The sequence below is a fragment of the Chelmon rostratus genome, chromosome 7 (assembly GCF_017976325.1).
Source record: "Chelmon rostratus isolate fCheRos1 chromosome 7, fCheRos1.pri, whole genome shotgun sequence".
Classification (NCBI taxonomy): domain Eukaryota; kingdom Metazoa; phylum Chordata; class Actinopteri; order Chaetodontiformes; family Chaetodontidae; genus Chelmon; species Chelmon rostratus.
This window is the reverse complement of record NC_055664.1, coordinates 741,334-763,848: the sequence shown is the minus strand read 5'-3', so window position 1 is coordinate 763,848 and position 22,515 is coordinate 741,334. Positions and strand designations below refer to the sequence as shown.

The 22,515-nt window shown below is 40.5% G+C and overlaps 1 protein-coding gene across 2 annotated transcripts in view; it reads left to right on the top strand.

The window, feature by feature from the left end:
- The first annotated feature begins 4,784 nt into the window (after nucleotides 1-4,784).
- nlrx1 (NLR family member X1) overlaps nucleotides 4,785-22,515 on the top strand; it is a 37,498-nt gene continuing 19,767 nt past the window's right edge. The window contains exons 1-4 of one of the 2 annotated variants that reach the window (XM_041940099.1): nucleotides 4,785-4,967; nucleotides 6,135-6,188; nucleotides 12,092-12,204; nucleotides 18,315-18,705. In XM_041940099.1, coding sequence (XP_041796033.1) covers nucleotides 6,172-6,188; nucleotides 12,092-12,204; nucleotides 18,315-18,705 — 521 coding nt within the window. In that variant the 5' untranslated portion in view covers nucleotides 4,785-4,967; nucleotides 6,135-6,171. Of the gene's footprint in view, nucleotides 4,968-6,134; nucleotides 6,189-12,091; nucleotides 12,205-18,311; nucleotides 18,706-22,515 lie in introns of both variants that reach the window. The other variant, XM_041940098.1, reaches the window with a different exon arrangement.

Here is a 22,515-nt window from a genome sequence, read left to right as displayed (position 1 = left end):
ATGAATCTAACGGCTATAAAATTTAAGTTAACAAAATACCACTCCCGAGGGAGGAAAAACTCAAAGGCTATATAAACAAAAAACACTCTGACAGGAGGAAAACCAGACTAGTAGAAAAAGTACGAATAAAACTTGTCAGGAAGGCTGGGACTTAAGGGGAACTGAACCCAAATGCAGACACACAAGGGGGCTAGGTTCAATTAATAAATTTATTCAACTCAAGACAACCAAACTCAGAGGGCTAATGGCTAACGACACACAAGGGTAACAGAATTCACACAACAACGACACAACACAGGGAAAGACAACACATTACTACAAGACACCTGAAAGCAAGGGACGAGACTATGAATAACTAACAATGAATACTAGACACTAGGGAGGAACACTAATGACACACAGGTAAAAACAATCAGACAATCACACGGGAGGGAAAACACAGGAAGTAAAGCAACACAAAGACACATGACATGAACCTTCAAAATAAAACAGGAAGTAGCAAAACCCAGGCAAAGATGAGACACAATGGGGAACTTAACAAAATACAAACAAGACAGGGCAAGGGTACAGACTAAGACAATACAGAACTCTAACATAAAACATGGCATGACTGAGACAACACTAACTAAATGAGGCAATGGCAAGAAACAACAAGAGAAACTAAACAAAACCGCCGTGCATGGCACGGGTCATGACAAAACTCACTCCTAAAAGTGGAGGATCTAGGAATAATAATACTAAAACTAATACTAAATATTAAACCAATTTCAACTAACAAACAAAAATCACTCTAGGACAACTTAAAGATCAAAACAATAACCAAAAGGTGAAAACTAGATTATTAAATTTACAAACAAAAAAATCACTCGTTTAGAAGGAACAATGTCTTATGTGCAAAAAACTCTGTGGCTGTGGGCAAGGACAAGGACAGGCTCGGGTGAATTGACCATCGGACAAAGACGCTCTGGCACAAGACAAGGGAGACACAGACTATTTAAGCACGTGGAGGGTAATGGGGAACAAATGGAGACACAGGAAATCAGGGCGGATGCACCGGTGACACATGAGGAAGGGCAAGTGCTCTGAAACGAGAGGAGAGTTAGTCTTTCAAAACAAACAGGAAATGACAAGACAGAAAACCCAAGATGAGACAAACCTCACCACAGCGTGACAATAATAATGCTAGTATAGTTAATAGTAATAGAAGTTGCAGTGGATGTCCAGCAGGGCCATTGCAGGAGATGTAGCTATAATCCACAATCCAGGTTCAGCCACTCTCCATGCAGACCTGGGAAGAAGCCAAGTCAGTAACATGTCTTGGTAGGACAGGAAGACATACAGATGGAGAGGGAGAGAAGAACAGAGGAACTCTGTGTGTCATTGGAAATCCTGCGACAGTCTAATCCTATAGCAGCATAACTAGGGGCTGGTCCAAAGGAGGCTTGAGCCAGCCCTAATTGTAAGCTTTATCAAAAATGAAAGTTTTAAGCCTGCTCTTAAATGTAGAGAGGGTGTCTGCCTCCTGGACAACGACTGGAAGATGGTTCCACAGGAGAGGAGCTTGATAGCTAAAGGCTCTGGCTCCCATTCCGGTTTTTGGAGTCTTTAGGAACCACCAGTAAGCCTTCAGTCCGGAAGTAGCAAATGTGTGGACTAGTTTTTCTTTTGAGACAAAATGTCACTGATTGTTATCATGTTACATGGTGGAAAAAGACAGCCCTTTAAATGTGTTTATTAGGGAGTTAAAGGACATATCCCGATCAAAGATGACTCCCAAATTCCTTACAGGATGGAGGCCAGCTCAATGCCATCCATAGTTGCTGTATCATCAGATAGTGAGTGTGATTAGGGCCAAGTACTATAACTTCAGTTTTGTCTGCATTTAGTAACAAAAATTTGCAGATTTCCAGCATTCACTCTGCAAATCACTCTGCATTATTTGTTCATTGTCTTTTACGATTTCCGTAACTTGACATGTGTTAGATGCAAGCACAGATTTACGGATACAAATCACTCTACATTTATTTGTGCGTGGTGTTTTGCAAGTTATGTAACTTAAGAGACTGTTTTAACTCCATACACTATCTGTCTCAATGGATGATATTAAAACAAAATTGAAAGGAGGGAAAGTACATGTTAAATGAATTTCTTCTTAAAGAAATGGTGAAAAAGCAGAAACATTATCAGTAATCATCAACATTGAAAATTATGCTAGGTCTCTTCAGCTATCCAGCAAGAGAGTTTATTCCCCCAGCCTTAAGTTGCTGTAAATACCATATAATGGGTCATACTGCCAGACAGTGCAAAGGCAAAGAAAGGTGTGCAAAATGAGGATGTAATCATGCATTTGGAGGTGTGAGAAAGCTGTGCTGGTTAAATGATGCAACTGTGGAGGAGATCACAGTGTAGCTTATGTGTGGTGTGCAATACAAAATCATGCAAGAGAAGACGTAAAATGTAAAACACTAAACAAAGTTTCATATACAGAGACTGTTAAGGGTGTAAACAATGAACAGCTACCAAAGGAAAACAATAATGAAAGGCATAACACAGGAAACAGCAGTGATCCTCCGATAGAAAACAGAGGGACTCATCTGATAGGCCTGTGTGCGACCTCCCACAGGTGCAGGATAAAGGAGGGAACCATGTTAATGGAAATTTACTCCATGTTAGTTGGGTACATTTTGTTGCATTCATATGTACAGTGGTTTGCACTGGATTAGAGCAAACAAAGAGACAATCAAAACTATGATCTCAAGTATAGAATATAAAACGAAACAATAAATTAGGAGCCCCTTCACATATGGTTTGTCTAGTGATTCAACTTGTAATGGTGCTTAACATCTTTCAGTGGAATGCCAGCAAATGGACAGGAATGTAAGTTTCATCTATAGATTCCATTAATTAAACAATTGGCCAATTAATCAGGCTAGTATATCATACTCAGCATCAATCAATGCCAGCTTTAACAAGGTCAGTTAAACAAAACTTGTCTACAGACATCAATGTTTTTTTTCTGTGTTCAACTGAATAATACATTAATGGTAAATAAATGTTCATTGGGACCAAAAATAATGAGACGCTTCTGAGTGTTACTGTGTGCACTAACATTGTTTATGTATTTATTTTAATTAGTTTGCAAATTTCCATTCACTCTCAGACACGTTTTTACAAAGTTCTGTTTTTTTTTATTGTCACCAAATGCTTGTTCATGAGGGAATTGTAGGGTCTCTGTAGATAAAGAGTTTGGTCTGTACCTGCTCTAAATGTAAAGTGTCCTGAGACAACTTTGGTTGTGATTTGGCGCTATATAAATAAATAAAATTAAACTTGAATTGAATTATTATCTGTGGACTGTCATTCATCACAATAATTCATTTATAAATTTGCAGTGCTTGATAAAATAATGGGACAGGAAAATCAAAGAGAAGTTTGGTGTGGTGATTTCAGTGCACACAATAGTTTATGAGGTGATCATACTGATAAAAATGGTGCAGTGACTGAAGAAATGATGGACACAAGGAATCCTATATATAATAGGAGCAAAATTTATATTCTGCTTTAAGATTGGTTTCTGCAAATATGGCTTGTGAATATAAAATATCTAATAATAGCATATAGTGAACATTTTTCCCATTATATGCACTATAAATATTGATAAATGTACTCAAAGTGCTTATGCACATATAGATGGTTGCTTTCAAAGGACACAGTGGAACAAATCTAAAGAATGCTGCAGGGAATAAGCTAAACACATTAAAATGGATGGTAATGTGGATGAATGTACTAGCAAAGTTACACATATGATAGCTAAAGCTGCCTCAGATAGCAGTCCTCAAAGATGATGAAAAGATGCATAATAAAAAGGGAGAAGTCAGTGCAGCTCCAGATATGGAATTTGCTTTGAGGGAAATGAGAAGGGCACTAGAGGGCAGCAGGTGCTCTGCTCAGGGACAGGATCAGTTATGCTTTAATTACCAGAGGGAGTATTAGAAATTGTGTTTCTATACGATATGGACAGATGGAAGGCTACCTGTTCATTTGAAGATGGCATTAATTTTACCATTTGATAAATAAGGAAAATATACAGAATATGCTGAAAACGAGAGAGCAAAAGCGGTAACCTCCCACTTGTGTAAGTGATGGGAAAGAAAATCTTGTTTACAGGTTGTCTTTTTTTTTTTTTTTAAAGACATTTGTTAAACAGGGTGGCTTTAGGCATGCTATAAACCATGCTACATGCTGGTCACTAAAAGGAAACTTGGTAATGGGCAGGGGTTAACACTAGTTATAGCAAACCCATGGAAAGAGTTACAGTATTTAAATATCTTTGTTAATGTAATCTTTGTATTGAGACCAAATGTTAAAAGGTATTAAATGTAATGAGGTGTGTGGTCAGATTCGGAGAGCTGACAAAGAAGCATTATTACAACAAGGATTTGATAAGAGCCATGCATCAAACCTGCAAATACAACTGCAAGGGATGTGTTGTGCATGCACTACACTGTAGGAAGTTCGGGGGACACGGAGACGAAAGACTGTGTGAAAGATTCTGGAAGGGAGTGGGGCATCAAATGACTGTTCGAGACGGGATAAACGATTACAGATTCAATGGGCTTTAACGGTTTAATAACCACAATATAGTAAGTCAAGCTGTTATATACTCCGGTTCAGTAGGTGGCGGCATGCACCTTTAGCGTTGGCCTGTAGTCTGCCTGTAACAGAAGGATCTGCAGATCTTTTTCCTTTTTTGACAAGAAGCACTGCTCCGGACGTTCAGACACCATGTCGACGCCTCCAGCGGAGCTCAGCATGAACCAGCTGTACAGACTGTAGAGCTGCCTGTGGCTTACTGAACAGACAGATTTAGTAATAAGGTGGAGGTGGACCATGTATGAAAGCAAGTACGTTTACTTCAGTGGCACTGCGACTGACGGGAGATAAGGACGAAGGACAATACGACTTTGGTATGCAACTGTGGTTTTATTTTTTGTGAGATGGTGTTTCAGTTTTGGTTCGCTTGTATACTGACATTACTTACTAACAACTTTGTGACGACGCGGACACACGCGACGCTAGCTGACAGGCTAACGCTGTTACTGCTGACAGTATTTAGCTAGATGGCTTCGTGTGGCTGAATGTCCGGCAATTACGTACAGTTCAGTCTACAGTTCTACTAGAGAAGTCCTTCGGACTATCAGACCTGATGTCCCCCACCCCTGAAGACCTTGTTACTGAAATAGATAGAATCTCCACCGACACACTGAAATGGACAATGCATTTGTATCACCTATAGCCTGTTTCCCCAATAATGTCCGAAAGATTATTACACCAAATCTGCAGAGTAACAGTTCTGATTGAAAATGACATGCCAGCTATCAATAGACGAAAAAGTCTAACATTTAAAAAATACAAGCAGTAATGTTAGAATGATGAGTTGCCATTGTTAGAGGCACACTAATTGAAGGACAAAAATGTATAATTTATCCTGAAGCTAGCTCGATGTAATGTCAGAGCGCCATCAAGTAATTAGAAAGTGGTTTATATCTTTATCTTGACTGGAGTTAGACTGACTGACCAGCTGACAATGACAATCCAAAAACTGACCTCTGTGCTAAGTGGATTGCTAGTATCAAATTAAAACCTAAATCCGACGTAGAAGTAAATAAAGTCATTATTTAAAAAACTGGATTGTGCACAAAATACATAGTTTACATAAGAGAAGTTCGCTGCTGTGTGAAACAGACTGGATGAAGGATGTTACTACATGGGCTCAGGAATGCAAATGATTGCACTATGTTTTTATCTCTATTTTACACAGCATCTTAACTTGAAATTGGGATTGTTAACAAAGTTCTGTTCCAGTTCTTGTAAAAGCATGTGACATGAATCTTTGAACATCAACTCTTAATCTTCATCTGCCATGCCTCAGGTTGTGTATGACCTTTAGCGAATATACGCATCATTTCACTGCATGCTCTTGCACATTTACATGTATCCTCATGTGCCTGTATGAGAGACAAACAGAACGGCAAGCCACTCATCAAAAGGTTCCCTCATAGTGCTAGTGGTCAGAAAGGGTACCTTTACGCTCGTTTTTGAACAAGTGGTCTCATGCTAACTGTTTTTCACAGAACATTTCCTGACATAAAGAAGCTGCAGAACAGAAGGATGAGCTCATTGCACAGGTTGGTGACATACTGTTATTGATACTGAGGCTCAAATGTCAGTCATGTTTGATCTTCAGTGACTCAGGATTTGGAATGCAGATGTTCAACAATTCTCCTGTGAATTTTTTTGTTGCAGTCACACTGACATGGTATAGCTATGCTTAAACACAATATCAGACACTAAAATTTTCTGGAGGAGGTAACACTTCTTACGTTGCAGCTGTAATAAATCTCATGCAGCTTTCTTCCATCTCCCACAGTTCACTCGAACTGCATTGGCAGAGACATTGTTCCTGAGAGTAAACCTGGCCTAGACATTGTTCTTGTGCTAGTGTTTGTGTGCAGCAACTTGTGTTGACAGAACTCTTTTTAACTGATATTTCAAGAACAGCCTTGTTCAGAGTTCATTATATATGCGTGATCAGATGTTATTATAGTGGCATGTGACACTGTTGTTGGGTAAGGACACAGATGCAGAGTGTTCACCACACTCTGATTTGTGTGAGGTGTAGCATGCTCTTATGAAGTGTCTTGTTCCTATGGCATATTCTGATTTGACTCTAATGACCTTATTTCACATCATGCTGAATGTCGAATAAGTAAACACATACATAGATTTTTCTTTTTACCACCACCTTCCACCAGCTAAAGGTAACCTCTTTGATTTGCGATGGGGTTAATGAACCCAAGCAGGTGCTACCACTCTACAGCTACTGCTGTCCTGGAGTTGCTGTCATTAATTATTATGGCTGTGTGATATTGTTGTTGGAACTTTGCTGTTACATAATGAGCTGGTTACAGATTCCAGCAGCTTGGCTGTTTGCTTATTAAAAGGAACTGACCTTAAAGTATAACTTTCGTTTTTTACAACCTGGACTTTATTTGTAGCATTAAATACGACCATTTAGACACCCAGACAACTTTGGTGGCATTTGGAGTCGTTTTGAAGAAATTAGCCACAGAAGAGCGGCGCGTATATCCGTATAATGCGAGTAATTGGGGCACCCGTGCGTAGCCTCTATAAACGCATAATCTGCGGCAAAACTCGTTCATATTCCAATATTTTGTTATGATATGCTGGCGCTATTCCCCTCTGAGCCCGTGGTGGCATGTTATCAACATCCAGTGTCTCTAGATAACTACTTCTGACGTGGATGACGTCATTTTCGAGTGTTCATCGATGACAACAGAGGAGGATGTGTCAATAAACGTCTGTATCGCAACACTGGAGGATTTCCGCGCAATGATAAACCGGGCTGTGGTGGAGACGTTTTTTCGTGTCCCTAAAGTGAACATGAAGACCCAGCCAAAGCCTGCAGGACCAAGTGGGCAACTTCCGATTGAGTAAGTAGCTTACACACGTATAGATTGTTTATTTGCCTTGGTTTTGTTTGCCAGAAGTTTAGCATTGCGCGGAAATCCTCCAGTGTTGTGACACAGACATTTATTGACACATCCAGACGCGTATCTCCTGGCCGCAAGTCCTACTCTGAGCAACAGAGGCATTCCTCCTCTGTTGTCATCGATGAACATATCCTCCTCTGTTGTCATCGATGAACATATCCTCCTCTGTTGTCATCGATGAACATTGTCCACAAGAACACCACCAGTTACCGTCTACTCGTGGACGCGCAGCCGTTCGTTGTTGTTTGACCAGCTGTTCCTCTCTCTGCCTCCGCGTCCTCCTTTCAACGAGCTCCTCGTCCGTGTACTCTGGCTCAAACGGTAAGGACGTCCATCGTAAACAAAGTCATCGTCCACCACCTCAGAGTCGGAAAAATATTCATCCATTTTGTGAAAAATAACAGTCGCAAACTACAGCTAAACTAGCTGACTGCCACAGAGTTAGCCGTGTTGTGGCTGGTTGCTCGCAGCGCACGGCGCTCGAAAATGACGTCATCCACGTCAGAAGTAGTTGTCTAGAGACACTGGATGTTGATAACATGCCACCACGGGCTCAGAGGGGAATAGCGCCAGCATATCATAACAAAATATTGGAATATGAACGAGTTTCGCCGCAGATTATGCGTTATATAGAGGCTATGCACGGGTGCCCCAGTTACTCGCATTATACGGATATACGCGCCGCTCTTCTGTGGCTAATTTCTTCAAAACGACTCCAAATGCCACCAAAGTTGTCTGGGTGTCTAAATGGTCGTCTTTAATGCTACAAATAAAGTCCAGGTTGTAAAAAACGAAAGTTATCCTTTAATGACACACCTACATTTCACGGTTCATGGTTTTTATTTGTTATTATACAGTAGAATAGCACAATGAAATGCAGTTGTAGCACCCTCCATTTTACATATACAGAAAATGTACATAGATAAAATATTTAAATTGAGATATAATGTAAACAACACACTACGCAATAAAATCACAGCAAAATGTAGAATGATAATCAACTTTACTGGTATAGCACCTGTCATTCAACAAATGTAGCGCAAAGGACTTTACAACAAAGAAATCACATGCACCAAGTGCTTCACATAGAAAAGACAGGATGGACTTAAAAACAGATACAAAATTAATGCAAAATAAGATGGAGAATTATACCCATATGATGATAATAGTAAAAATAAGAGGATGACAATAAAGACAGTGCACAATATAAAATTGAATATGAAATAAAACCCCTGAATAATAGTAATGAAATAAACTAAAAAAAAAATAAAAATAGAGTACTTAGAAAGCATATAATGAAGTACTATAGAACATTTTAAAAGAACTATGTGAGGGGGCAAGTGTGATACAAAGCGCCTAAGTTTCAGGCCTGTATCAGGAAAGTCATAGCTAGTTAAAAGCTACATTTAAGAGATACATGTTTTGTTGTGTTTTAAAAATGTTCAGCGAGTTGACTTCCCTGATACCTATAGGTTGTGTGTTCCAGAGCTCTGGAACATAATTGACAAAGACTGCATCCCCAATTTTCTTTCAACTGTTGCTGGGAACAGCATCAGATAAAAACCAGCAGCAGATGATGGCGGTGTTCTTGAAGGCAAATAGTGAACAAGGGAGTTAGAAATGTTGCTTGGTCCTAGACCATGAAGGGGGTATACAAGGAGGAGGACCTTAAAATCAAGCCAGTGCAGAGCAGCTAAAACTGGACTAATGTGCTCTCTCCTCCTGATTCTGGCTAACAGCCTAGCTGCAGTTTTTAATGAGCAGAAGTCTCTCAGTGTTTGTTTTTTTTAAATATTGCCTTACATTAATCGAGTTGCCTTACATTAATCGAGTTGGCCTGAATTGCTTTTTGAGGTCAACCTGTCCCCTTAGCAGTGAAACACCCCCAAAGCATAATGCCTCCACCTCCATGCTTGACAGTGTGGATTCTCTGAATCATCCCGGTGTTCATTGGGAAACAGACAATTAGACAGGCCGGAATATGTGCCTTCTCGAGCAGGGGGACCTTACGGGTACTGCAGTATTTTAATCCTTAACGGGAAAGTGGCAAATATTACAAAAAGCACAACTTGGACCAGTGTTGGTCTAAGTATAAGTAAGCCTTCTCCCATTGGTGAGATAGTTGCACAAACGTAAGATTTTTTTGGCAGGTACTTTAATTCTTCTTCTTCTTCTCCATTATAGGGTCTTTTCCATCTTCTTCTCTCCTGGCTTTCTTTTTTCGTTGGTTTAGAAAGGTTAAAAATATGTGACATTTACGTGAAAATCTTATAACAGGAAGACAGCAGGAGAGAAGGGTAAAATACAGGAGAATTCTGGGAAAAACAGGAGGGTTGACAGGTCTGCCCTTTAAACACTTCATGATACTGGACAGTGCGTCACAAACTTTAATACATTGCATCCTATTAGATAAATATGAAGGCATCCGTGCCAGTGTTGTAGGTGACAAGTTAAATTTCAATATTTTAATATTACAGCATCAAGATTAACTGCTCTTTTTGTACTGTACCTTAATGTTGTAATGCATTATATAGATCTAAAGATACAGCACCCATGACTCCTTTCTTGATTTTCTTCTTGATTTAATTGCTCTATTAAGTACAACACATATGTCAAACTTATTCCATAAAGGGCCGTGTGGCTGCAGATTTTCGTTCCAACCAAAGAGGCACACACCAGGCCAACCAATCAACATCAAGGGATCATTAGTTATCAGCTGAAGACTGAGATCAGCTGATTAATTCATTCCAGCCTTGGTTGGAACAAAAACCTGCAGCCACACCCCTTTATGGAATCGTTTGACATGCCTTAAATACAAGGTAGCAATTTCAGTGGAATGATTTTCTGTAAATCCAAACTGCAAAAGATTTAGACCAAAATTAATTATTGCTTATATTAAAAAGAAAAAAGTCAGTTGTCCAATGTCACCTTTCTCAGCATTAATGGTAACATACTTATTGGTCTGTATCTTTGTGTGATTTATCAAACATGTGATTTTATTCACTCCCAACAGCAATATGATCTTCATTTAACTCTCCTTATACTTTGACTTTAAGATCTTTTGGAAAGATTTTTAGATTTTATTAATTACAGTGATTAGCTTGCCAACTTTGCTCTGTAGCAGGTGAGCTCACAGACTATGGTACCACTAATTGTGACAACAAGTGCCTCTCTTCTGATGGAAGTTTTCTGACACAGACATGGCTGACGAAAGGAGAAGGTTTATTTGACATTACTTACTTACATCTTCAGTTCTGTGTCATCTCTGAGCCAGTGGGCTCTAGCTCAAACCACTATGCCCTCTAAAGGCGGCGCTGAGATGCTGTCTTCTGGTTATGTGACTTTTCATAATGAATAAAATGTGAATAAAAACATTTTCATAATAAAAAGTACATGATCAAAAAATAACAATGAGTAATGCAAACTTGATGGTAGCAGTTAGTTAGCTAGCCATGCTGCTCCTGCCCATTCACTTCACAAGCTGGCAACTAGTGACAGCACTTGGTCTCCCTTTTAGTTTAACAGCAGTTGGCATCCATAAATGTTACATTACAGTCATCTACTGGAAGGCGCTTGGTCTTCCCTACACTTGTGAATTTTGTGTGACATGCAACCATGTGGGAAAATAAGAGGATCCACACAAATCATTTGAAATTTCAGATACATTTCCATGCTAAACAATGCTAAGCTGATGTACAAATGATCATCAGTGAGTATTGAATTAGAGGCACAGATACACAACCACACAAATCACTCTACATTTATAAAAGAATTTATTTGTGAATTGTCTTTCACAAGTTACATAACTTATGAGACTGTTTTAACCCTGTAGCTCTCTGACAGTTTGAACAGTTGAACTGTATACACACTTTCAGGAAGTGCACAAACTTGTCCAGCCTTGGCAGGTCTGCAAACTTCAAAACAAGATGGAAGGAAGAAGTTTAGGTGTAATTTTGGTGTGGTGACTCCAACAGTGTTTTATAACACAAAACAAAACTACTGTTATTGTCACTGTTGCAGTAATAGTTAGTAAAGAACAGCCATCCACTAAACAAGTCACAAAAAAATGAAATGAAATGAAAATAAGCTTCACTTAATTTTCTTAAGAAAAGCCCGTTGCCTTCTGGGAAAGTGCTGTCCATCACATTGCTTCATATATTCCAACTTCATTCCATACCAAGAACTTCTCAGTAACCTGTCACAAGTTGTCAGAGCAGCTTTAGACAAGTCTTAGTTGAGTGACTGGATGTAATTGTGTGCATAAATGTCAGTGCCTTGGAGGTACATCAGTATACCTGCTACAACTTGCAAACAGCCTAATAGCAGCTGTTCTCTACAGGTAAACTGCCACGTAAGGCAGATCGAGGATGAGTTTGAATAAACCACGTTGTGCGGAAAATGAGTTGTTGACTTGTGGGATTGAAGTAACCTTTCCATCTTGTCTCTAGTTTTGCATACTCCAGAGATTATGAACAATCTCTGCTGAACCAACCTGTGTTATGTATTGTGTTTTCCAGACAGCTGAGTCGGCTGCTTGGGGTATGGCGGTGGAGGAGGACAGTCGAGGTTACTCTCTATCGAGTCACTGGTTTTCACTGCAGCACCTTCTGTTCCACCACTGCAGAATCAGGTGCACAACTCAGTTTGAAGCTGTATTGGCATTTAACAATCATGACAACAAATTCTATTCTTTAATATAACTAACAGACAAAAGATTTCTTCAGTTTGACTCAAATTCCTGTCACTAGTGGCCGCACCATTGTCGAGGGTGATTATGAAAATTAATGGGAGACATGGTGTAAATGGTCATTGGTGGAGCATGTTTTTGTGACTCTTGAGTGTGCTTATGTTTGGCAGATTTTTCATGCTGCCTTACATATTGTAGTCTTAATTGTAGAAGTCCAAAGTGTAGTGATAATAGTATCCAAAACAACAACATAATTATGGTCTGTCACTCCTTTTAGTATAGTTGTCAGGTCATTAAGAGCAATGGTAAGTTCCTTGTAGTTTCGACTCATTTATCTCCAGTGGTTGCTTGTGTTTTCTTGCAGCATTTTTATACATTAACCTTAGTTACAAGGGTGTTTCTAGAGTTGATTAGGGTTTGCATGTTCATTTTTGGGCTATTTTTCACTAGAACAATTAGTGGAATTTTGTAAAATTGGTAAACCAGTTTAAACTGATTTTACCTGTGTTTTAAGTCCTCACAAATCCAAAAGTTGTTGTTTCCTGACCTAGTCGTTTTGTGAGAAATACAGCTCCAAATTCTTTTGCTGCAGTGGAGAGAGAAAACTGTGAGGCATTATGGATAATTATGCCCATGCAACTGCAACTATCATTAAAATCTGATTTTCGCATTTTTATAAGGTGCACTCCTCCAATTTTGCATGTCAAAGTTAATTTGATACCAACAAGAAGTGTGTCTGTGGAAGCAATTACATGATGCTGTCTGTGGGTCTGGGGTGGTTTTGTGAAGTCTGAGGAAATAACGCAGATTTCATTTACTCACTTAAAGAAAAAAAAAACTTTCAAAGGTAATGCAGCGTAGGTAGCTGCTAGCCTGCAGCTGCACTCTTCAACTGTACACCATTTCCAGTGCCAGAGTCTGAAATGACAGAGAAACAGAACTAGAAAATCCTCCCGTTTCCCTGAGGTGACGGGTGTGGCAGCATTTTGTCTTACCTGTAAGTTATGTAGTAGGCGAAACACTGTTGAAGGGAGGTTTCCACCTGATGACCCCCAGAGACGTGTTAGGAATCACTGCTCTTTGGCATGTATAGAGGCAGATTAGGGCTCCAAGGTTCTTCACTGAGAATGAATCCTCTTTTTGAGCACAAGTATCTTGTGTTTAAATTAACTCACAACTAGCTTGGCTAGTGACTGTTGTGAATAGAGCAGCTGACAACAAGGTAAAGACCATGTGACTGCTTGGAAAGACAGCTGACAGGAGGGAAAAGACCCCACAGGTGCTGGTATGGGCTACCAACCCATGGCAGCAGTGGCAAGCCCTAACCTTGCTACAACCAGACTTAGCTACAACCAATATAAGGAAAATACCCCAAGAGTCAGCGAGAGCAGGGGTGGAAGATGACTCGCAGGTGGATTGTATGGTAACGAACAGTATAACGGATATGACTATGCCTTGGATACATGACTCAGTGAGGGATGGGGGCACGGACCCATCCAGACACATCCCTGGGCCAGAGGTAGCAGTACTCAGGTGACAGTGAAGGCAACTAAGGAAAGCAAAAGTTGGGCAGCAGAGGATAAGAAGCTTCAAGTTTGCCCATGTGGCCGGCAGAAAATAACATCAATCCGAGGCCTTAGAACTCATCAGGGAAGGAGGAAGTGTTTAGCGGTGGAAGGGCAGAGTGGCCGCATCGACCCATATTTCTTAGTTAGGTGGCCGAGGGCAAATGATAGCAAAGAGTGGGAGGCAGTTGATAGAGATTTATCAGTCATATTAAGCAGGCTTAGAGGAGATGTAGTGGAGAAATTGGATAAAATTGGAGATGTGATCTACTCCTATGGTCGAGAGAGATTTGGGGTGCTTGTCAAAAGGAAAGGCGAGAGGGTGCAGGTCGGCAAGTCTAGGCGGCAAAGAGAAATAGATAAGTTAGTAAAGGAAAGGAGGCAGTTAAGAAAACAGTGGAGGAAGGCGTCAGAAGAAGAAAGGGAGGAAATTAAGGTGTTGCAGGAGGAACTGAGAAGCAGGTTAGCAGTACTCAGAAGGGCAGAACACCTTAGGGAGAAGAGAAAGAAGAAGGAACGTGCAAGGTCAGCATTTTTTAGGAACCCCTTTAATTTTGTGAAAGGCTTGTTTAATCAAGAAAAAGGAGGGCAACTTAAGGCATCGAAATCAGAGATTGAACAGTATTTGAAGTCGACGTATTCAGATTCAAAGGAGAATAGGAACATAGGTCTTCCACCTGACATGCCACCATTAGGGGAAGTGGAGCAGGAGATGGATGTGAGCCCACCTAGGTGGAGAGAAGTTGTGGAGGTGGTTCGGCGTGCAAAGGCTTCTTTGGCCCCAGGGCCTAATGGAGTCCCCTACCGTGTCTATAAGAGTGCACCTGGCATCTTAAGGACACTATGGAGATACGTGAGAATAGTTTGGGAGAAACAAAGTATTCCAAGAGCATGGCGCAGGGCAGGAGGTGTCTTCATCCCTAAGGAGAGGGAGTCATCGGACCTTAGCCAGTTTCGGATGATTTCTCTCCTAAATGTTGAGGGAAAGATTTTCTTTAGTATTGTAGCACAGAGGCTGGCTAATTACTTAGAAAAGAATGGTATGATAGATACGACAGTGCAAAAAGCAGGGATACCAGGATTTGCGGGATGCTTAGAGCATACTAGCATGATTTGGCATCAGATTCAGACAGCTAAGAGGGAGAAAAGAGACTTGAATGTTGTATTTTTAGATCTGGCTAATGCATTTGGGTCAGTGCCACATGACCTTATTTGGAGTTCCTTTGACTACTTTAAAGTGCCGGAGATAGTTGTTAACTTGGTAAAAGCATATTTCCAAGACATCAGACTGTGTGCAAGTAGCGCAGAGCTCACAACAGGCTGGCAAAGATTGGAGGTTGGTATTATGGCAGGATGTACAGTTTCCCCGCTAGCTTTCACAATGGCTATGGAGGTAATTATTAGGGCTTCCAAGTGGGTCGTAGGTGGGGAGAGACGGCAGAATGGAATGCGTCTTCCACCAATTAGGGCTTATATGGATGATATGACACTGCTAACTTCAACAGTGCCATGTACAAGGAGGTTGTTAGATAAAGTCAATCAGAATCTCAAGTGGGCTAGTATGAAGATTAAGCCAAGTAAGTCAAGGAGTATTTCAATATACAGAGGGAAAGTAAGTGATAGGAAGTTTGCTATAGATGGTGAGGAAATCCCAACAATTAGGGAGAAATCAGTTAAGAGTCTAGGACTGCGGTACAATGTGGACCTGAATGATGTTGAACAGGTTGTGCAATTTAGAAAGGATGTTGCAGAAGGGCTGGAGAGAATAGAAAAACTGAGGAAAACTGAGGTTGTGGTGCTTGCAGTTTGGCTTGTATCCTAGGTTAATGTGGCCAATATCAGTATATGAAGTCCCATTATCTGTAGCAGAGAGAATGGAAAGGCAAGTTAGCTCTTATATTAGAAAATGGTTGGGTGCTCCCAGGTGCTTAAGCAATGTAGCTTTGTATGGGAAAGGAATGCTTCAGCTGCCAGTATCCAGTCTAACAGAGGAGTTTAAATGCACTAAGGTTAGGACAGAACTTTTATTATCTGGGAGTAAGGACATGTTAGTTAGCAATGTGGTTCCGAATCCTTCTGGGGGGAGGAAATGGAACCCAAGGGCAGCAGTGCAGAAGGCAGAGGCAGCTCTTAGGCATGCAGAAATAGTAGGAAATGTTCAATTTGGCCGGGGAGGCTTGGGGCTTGGCCCAGGCAAACCAGTGTGGAATAAAGCAGGTCTAAAGGAGAAAAGAAAGCTTGTAGTGGAACAGGTGCGTAGGCAGGAAGAGTTGTTAAGGGGGGCAAAAGCAGTTGGTCAAGCCAAACAGGGACAATGGTTGAATTGGGAAGGTGTTGAGAAGAGGAAACTTAGTTGGAGGGACCTGTGGAATATGGAGGAAGGCCGTATTAAATTTCTGATAGGGGCGACATACGATGTGTTGCCAACCCCGCAGAACCTAAGTCTCTGGGTACAGGGCGATCAATCGTGCCCACTCTGCTCAGGTACAGCAAGTTTAAAGCACATTTTGTCAGGTTGTAGAATTAGCTTATCACAAGGCCGGTATACATGGCGGCATAATCAGGTGCTGAGAAGCTTAGCCGCAGGCATTGAAGAGAGAAGGAAGCAGGTGAATTCTGGAAGTTCTAGAAAGGAGAGGTTAGGTGTGCAGTTTGTTCCAGAGGGGGAGAAAAATAGAGCTGCTAAGTTAGGGAGAAGGCAGGTAGGTAGCTGCCTGGTAGGGGCTGATGATTGGCAAATGCAGGTCGACTTGGGAGGAAAGCTAGTTGTGCCCCAGGAAATAGTTTGTAGTAATCTGAGGCCGGACATTGTCTTATGGTCCATGAGTAAAAAGACTGTGTATTTTATTGAGTTAACAGTCCCTTGGGAAAATTCAGTGGAGGCAGCTTATGAAAGGAAGAAGACTAAGTATGCAGATTTAAAGACAGAATCTGAGCAGAGGGGATGGAAGACCAGGGTTTGTCCGGTTGAAGTGGGGTGTAGAGGTTTTGTTGCAGGGTCAGCTGTTTCACTGTTGAGGGAGCTGGGAGTGCATGGGCAAAATTTAAGGAAGACAGTGAGGGAGATGTCAGATGAGGCTGCTAGGTCTAGTCAGTGGATATGGATCAGGAGAAATAATAGTAGTTGGGGGGTGAAATAGGGACTGTGAGGGAGGGGGGGGGCAGAGGACATGCATGCCTAACCCGGCGGGAGGAGAGGTTAAAGTCTGAACAAGACACCTCTCCTCTGCTCTGCTTTCCCCGCCCCATCTTCTCGCTCTGCCAATAGGAAGAGAACCAGGAAGAGGAAGTTTAGATAAGGTGGGGGTGTGGCCAGCTAGAGTCTCTCTTTGGAACCATGCGGCCTGTTCAGGTGAGTTTGCGTTGTAAGATACAGAGTTGGCTTGTTTTTTGATCTTTTTGGTTGTTTTTCTGTTTTGTTTGCTTCTTGAAGGAAATGTTAGGGCTTTTATTGGTGCAGTTGGTGAGAGGCAGGGGTAGATGATGGTAGTGTGGCAATCGGCAGTTACATGTGGCATCTAGGCCTGTGGTAGCATTGTAGCAGCTAACAATAGCTAAAGCGGTGGTAGTATGATAGTATCTTAGCAGTTAGTATTGGCAGCTAGCAGTTAACATTAACAGTATAGGTGAATCTAGCTTTATTGTCTTCTTCTGTTCCTCTTAGCGGGTAGCGGTTAGCACTTAGCATTAGCTAAATGGTAGCATCGGATTAGCGGTTAGCAGTAGCATTAACAATAGTTAAATGGTAGCATCGGTACTGGCCACTACCTGGAGTATCTCTGGGTCAGTTGAACGTGGCAGTGCTGTTTGGATTGTGTAGGAGCAGTGTGAACTGGCACTAGGGGGGTGACTCTGGAACGCCGGAGCTCACCGCCTAGCCTCCTGGAGGTGTAGTGGGACTAAGTAGGCGAAACACTGTTGAAGGGAGGTTTCCACCTGATGACCCCCACAGACGTGTTAGGAATCACTGCTCTTATAGAGCAGAGATGTATAGAGGCAGATTAGGGCTCCAAGGTTCTTCACTGAGAATGAATCCTCTTTTTGAGCACAAGTATCTTGTGTTTAAATTAACTGTCAATGACAGACTACAACCACTACTAGGCTGTGTAAGTTATTGTTATTACATTTTAAATTAGTTAGTTAAATTTGACCATATGGCTTTAGTGTGGTACTTTCGCCCAACAAAAAATATGACGGGTATATTAAGCTTAATTCCATGTTTTCTTTTTAAAGAATTTGAATATGCAAATGACATTTGTCAGGGCATAAATTCACCTGTTGATCTTTACAAATCAAAACTTGATAGTCTAATGATGACATAGCTGTCAGCTCTTAAAAGGATCTCAACTGAAAGGTTTAAATTGATCAATGAAATTGAATTGTGACCAAAGAAATTAAGGATAATTGTGACACCCCTAATTGTAAGTAGGAAAGCTGGATGCATGCACTCAAAGTGTAAAAACACCCCTTTTATCTCTCTTAAAGTAGAAGCCATAGAGATCCACAAGAGGAAGCTCTTCCTATGGTTCAGCCACCTTCCTCAGGAGGAGCAACAGTTTGGTGGTTACTTCAGCCCAGAGACCATGCATGTGGCCCCACTGATCCTGGAAAGAAAGGCAGAGGAGAGTGCAGGTTTGCTCGGGTCCCCTCTCAAAACGCAGACCTCTTCCAGCCCCTCTGTGACCGTTGAACAGCTGTTTGAGCCCTCTGATGCCTGGAATGTGGATCGGGGGCTCAATGTGCTGCTTTATGGGGCTGTGGGAACAGGGAAAAGTACAGTGGTCCGAAAGCTGGTGCTGGACTGGTGCGCTGGGACTTCCCTGGCCCACTTCAAGCTCCTGGTTCCTTTCTCTTGTGAGGATCTTAGCCAGCTGTCAAAGTAAGATATATTTTTCTCATTCAGTAGCATTTTTCACTTTTGTCTTATGTCATATTTTTGTGATAAGTTGAAATTAAAATTATTTTATCTATTTCCCACCAGGATCAGAGCAGTTAACACATTCTGTTAGCTGTCATTATCAGCAAAGACTTTTTAGTTCAGTGCATTTCAGATCTGATTAGGGCTGGAACTAACGCTTCATTTCATTATCGATTATATTTTAATGAGCCGATTATTTTCTCTCTACAATGTCAAAACATAGTGAAATGAGGTCTTCAATTTATAAAAATATAGAAAACCAGTCTAAAAGAGGCAACATTTCCAGAGCTATGGCACACAACAGCTTATCAAGAAGATGCTGGATGCAAAAAGTATAGTAAATGGAAATCGGTCAAACCATCAGTGCAACCATGACAAACCATGACAAACATCTGCATAAAAACTAATTTTCAGTCCCATATAATTTGACGACACATGTTGTTATAACAGCAAACGTGGTTTAATACTACAGGTCACGTAATTCTGCTGGCAGCAAAACAAAGTATCACTTTGTTAATGAAGTCACATTTCCTGTGACTACTTCTTATTGAAGTCAACTCATGTTTCACCAGTTAAATGCTTTTAATGTGAGGCTGCAGCATCAGTGGGCCATGGGCTAAATCAACATTGTGTTCAATCATTCGGTGATAGTGACTTAAGCGACATCTGATTTGAGTCAAAATCTTCAAGATTCTAACTTTAATTGCACCAAATGTAGATATATACCCCATTTAGACCAACACAGACACAAACCCTCATATGCATTCTATCAATGCTTGTTGGAAATTAGCCTTTTCCCCAATTGGCACTTGTTTTATTGTTATTCCCAATGTTGAATTCATGTTGCTTGTGAAACTAATCTTAGCTTTCACTCAGTAGGCTACCAGTTGTGGATATCATCTATTAGTGGATAAAATGGTCCTGACCCTTCGCACACACCCCCCAAACAGCAATAGCTAAGGAATGTAACAAGGCACCAGCATGCCTGTCAAGACTTGCATTTCCCAACATATTAATGTGATGTGTTCAGGCTTGGCTTGGACTCTGGCTCAAAGACTTAAAACCTGACTGTTTGTGGATATGTCAGTCTGTGAACCAAGATCCAACGATATCAAAATTTAGAGTAATGATGATGATGAGTAGTTCTGTCCTGTTCTTTGTTTTGGGGAACTTCACATTCTAACAGCTCCAGTCAAACGGCTTTAGATACCATTGCATTTGCCAAACTCATGGCTTATTCCTCATATCCTCAAATGGGGATTGATAAGGGTTATGTTAGAATGAGTAACATTTTAATTAGCTTACATTTCATTATTTTTACATTTAATTTTTAATTCCATGCTATGAGGTGAACTAGCTTTACACAGAAATACACAAACAATGCTACTCCCTTTTATACATTACATGGATCAACTGATGAGGATACTGATGTTATGCCTGGGATATGTAGCTTTAGCCTTTTAGCATTATATCATGTAGGAATAAATCAAGCACATATTTCAAACCCTTTTACAGGGTTCTCATTTCAAAACATGTCACTTGGAAACTTTTCTGCTCACCCACGTAGTTTAAGCATTAGAATTAGGTTACATTAGCTCCCTACAATTAAAAAATCTACGAGCAAGAGTCATCATTTTAACCGGGAAAATCATGGTTGTTATTTTAAACATAAAAAGTTAAGTTCAGTTAATGTCCATCGGTAATCCAAAAACTAATCTTAAAAACAGACAGTGGCTTCTGAGAGAGAAGGAAAATGTTTTTACATCAATAAATAATAAATAAATAAATAAACAATATCAGTGCACCAAGTAGCACCCAGCAGCAAGGGTTCCACTGAATATTTATTTATTTAACGCTGATGTATAATTCATTTGGTCACAGAAAATATTTGAAAATTAAAAATGTTCATTGTCTCTGATGTGTCTGTGGGCATTTTTTGTTTAATTAACCTTGTTGAGTGTATGCACCAGCCAGCACCAGCTGCAGATTATCTCAAAATGCCAAATATGGACCCAATTAATCGGTCAATGGATTAATACCACTCAATGACATATAGCTTATCAATTATTGTACATTTCAATTCTGCATTGCAAATTCAGTTTCTTTTTTCTTTCTTTCCTTCGTTCACAGTGCTGTGTGCTGTGGACTTCCAGGAATGTATGAGCATTTATCAAATTTGGTGCAAGGCCTGTCCATTTTAAATTGGCCACTCGATACTTAACATTCCATCTGTGTCATCCTTGAGTTCTGGCAGGGCGTCTTTCATCAGCCAGAGGTCTTGTAAATAGCTAGGTCAGAAGAAGTTTAGGAAAAGATCAGTTCTCCCTGTGAATGAAAGATAGATAGACTTTATTTATCCCAAGCTGGGAAATTGCAGTGCAGCATTACACACAGTGAAATAAGTGAAAAATTGTGAAATAAGACTATAAAGAACAAACTTTACATAATAAAATATCAAAATAGCGAGCAGTAAAAATTATATACTTAATAATAAAATAGCAAAAATAGCAAACAGTAGTGATAAGAAGTATTGTACAAAAAGAGTATATACAAATGGCCCTGTGTAGAAAATGAAGTCATTCTTTTTGCTGCAGTTTGTTTATTAGTGAAATGTATGAACTACACTGCAGATTGGAATCTTTCCCAACAGTGAGAAGCAGTGTGTGACAGTTGTGTAATAGTAACTAGACCTGTGTCATGCAAGCATCTATGAAAGAAGATTTGAGTATTAAAGATTCAGAAGCTACATTTGAACTTTGTTTTTGCAATTAAGATGAATTTGCTTTGACTTTTCTTATTATGCTAGAAGTAAAGAAGGGTGATCCAAATCTTGTCACAACCCTCTAGCAACAACAGACCCACATTGACACCCTTCTCTTCATACAGTCAGGTCCATAAATATTGGCACACGATTCTCATCGTTTTGGCTCTAAACACCACCACAATGGATTTGAACACTTTAGCTGCAGACTTTGAGAATTTGAGGGCATTTACATCCAAATCAGGATGCCTCTCACTTTTGAAGGGACCAAAAGCTCAGCTGTTCCATGGCCAGGTGTGTATTATTCCCTCACAGGTGTGGCCAAATCAACTGTTTAAAACATTCTTAAACAGAAAGAATGTACTGGTGAGCTTAGCAACACCAAAAGACCCGGAAGACCACGGAAAACAACTGAGGTGGATGACCTAAGAATTCATTCCCTGGTGAAGAAAAACCCCTTCACCACAGTTGGTCAGACCAAGAACACTTTCCATGAGGTATGTGTATGTGTGTCAAAGTCAACAATCAAGAGAAGACTTTACCAAAGTGAATACAGAGGCTTCACCACAAGAAACCATTGTTGAGCCTCACAAACAGGAAGGCCAGATTAGAGTTTGCCAAACAACATCTACAAAAGCCTTCACAGTTCTGGAACAACATCCTATGGACAGATGAGACAAAAATCAACTTTTACCACAGTGATAGGAAGAGAAGAGTGTGGAGAAGGAAAGAAACTAATCATGATCCAAAACATACCACCTCATCAGTGAAGCGTGGTGGTGGTGGTGTCATGGTGTGGGCATGTGTGGCTGCCAATGGAACTGGTTCCCTTGTATTCACTGATTATGTGACTGCTGACAAAAGCAGCAGGATGAATTCTGAAGTGTTTTGGCTGATATAATCTGCTCATATTCATCTGAATGCTTCAGAACTCATTGGACGGAGCTTCACAGTGCAGATGGACAATGACCCGAAGCATACTGCAAAAGCAACCAAGGAGTTTTTTAGAC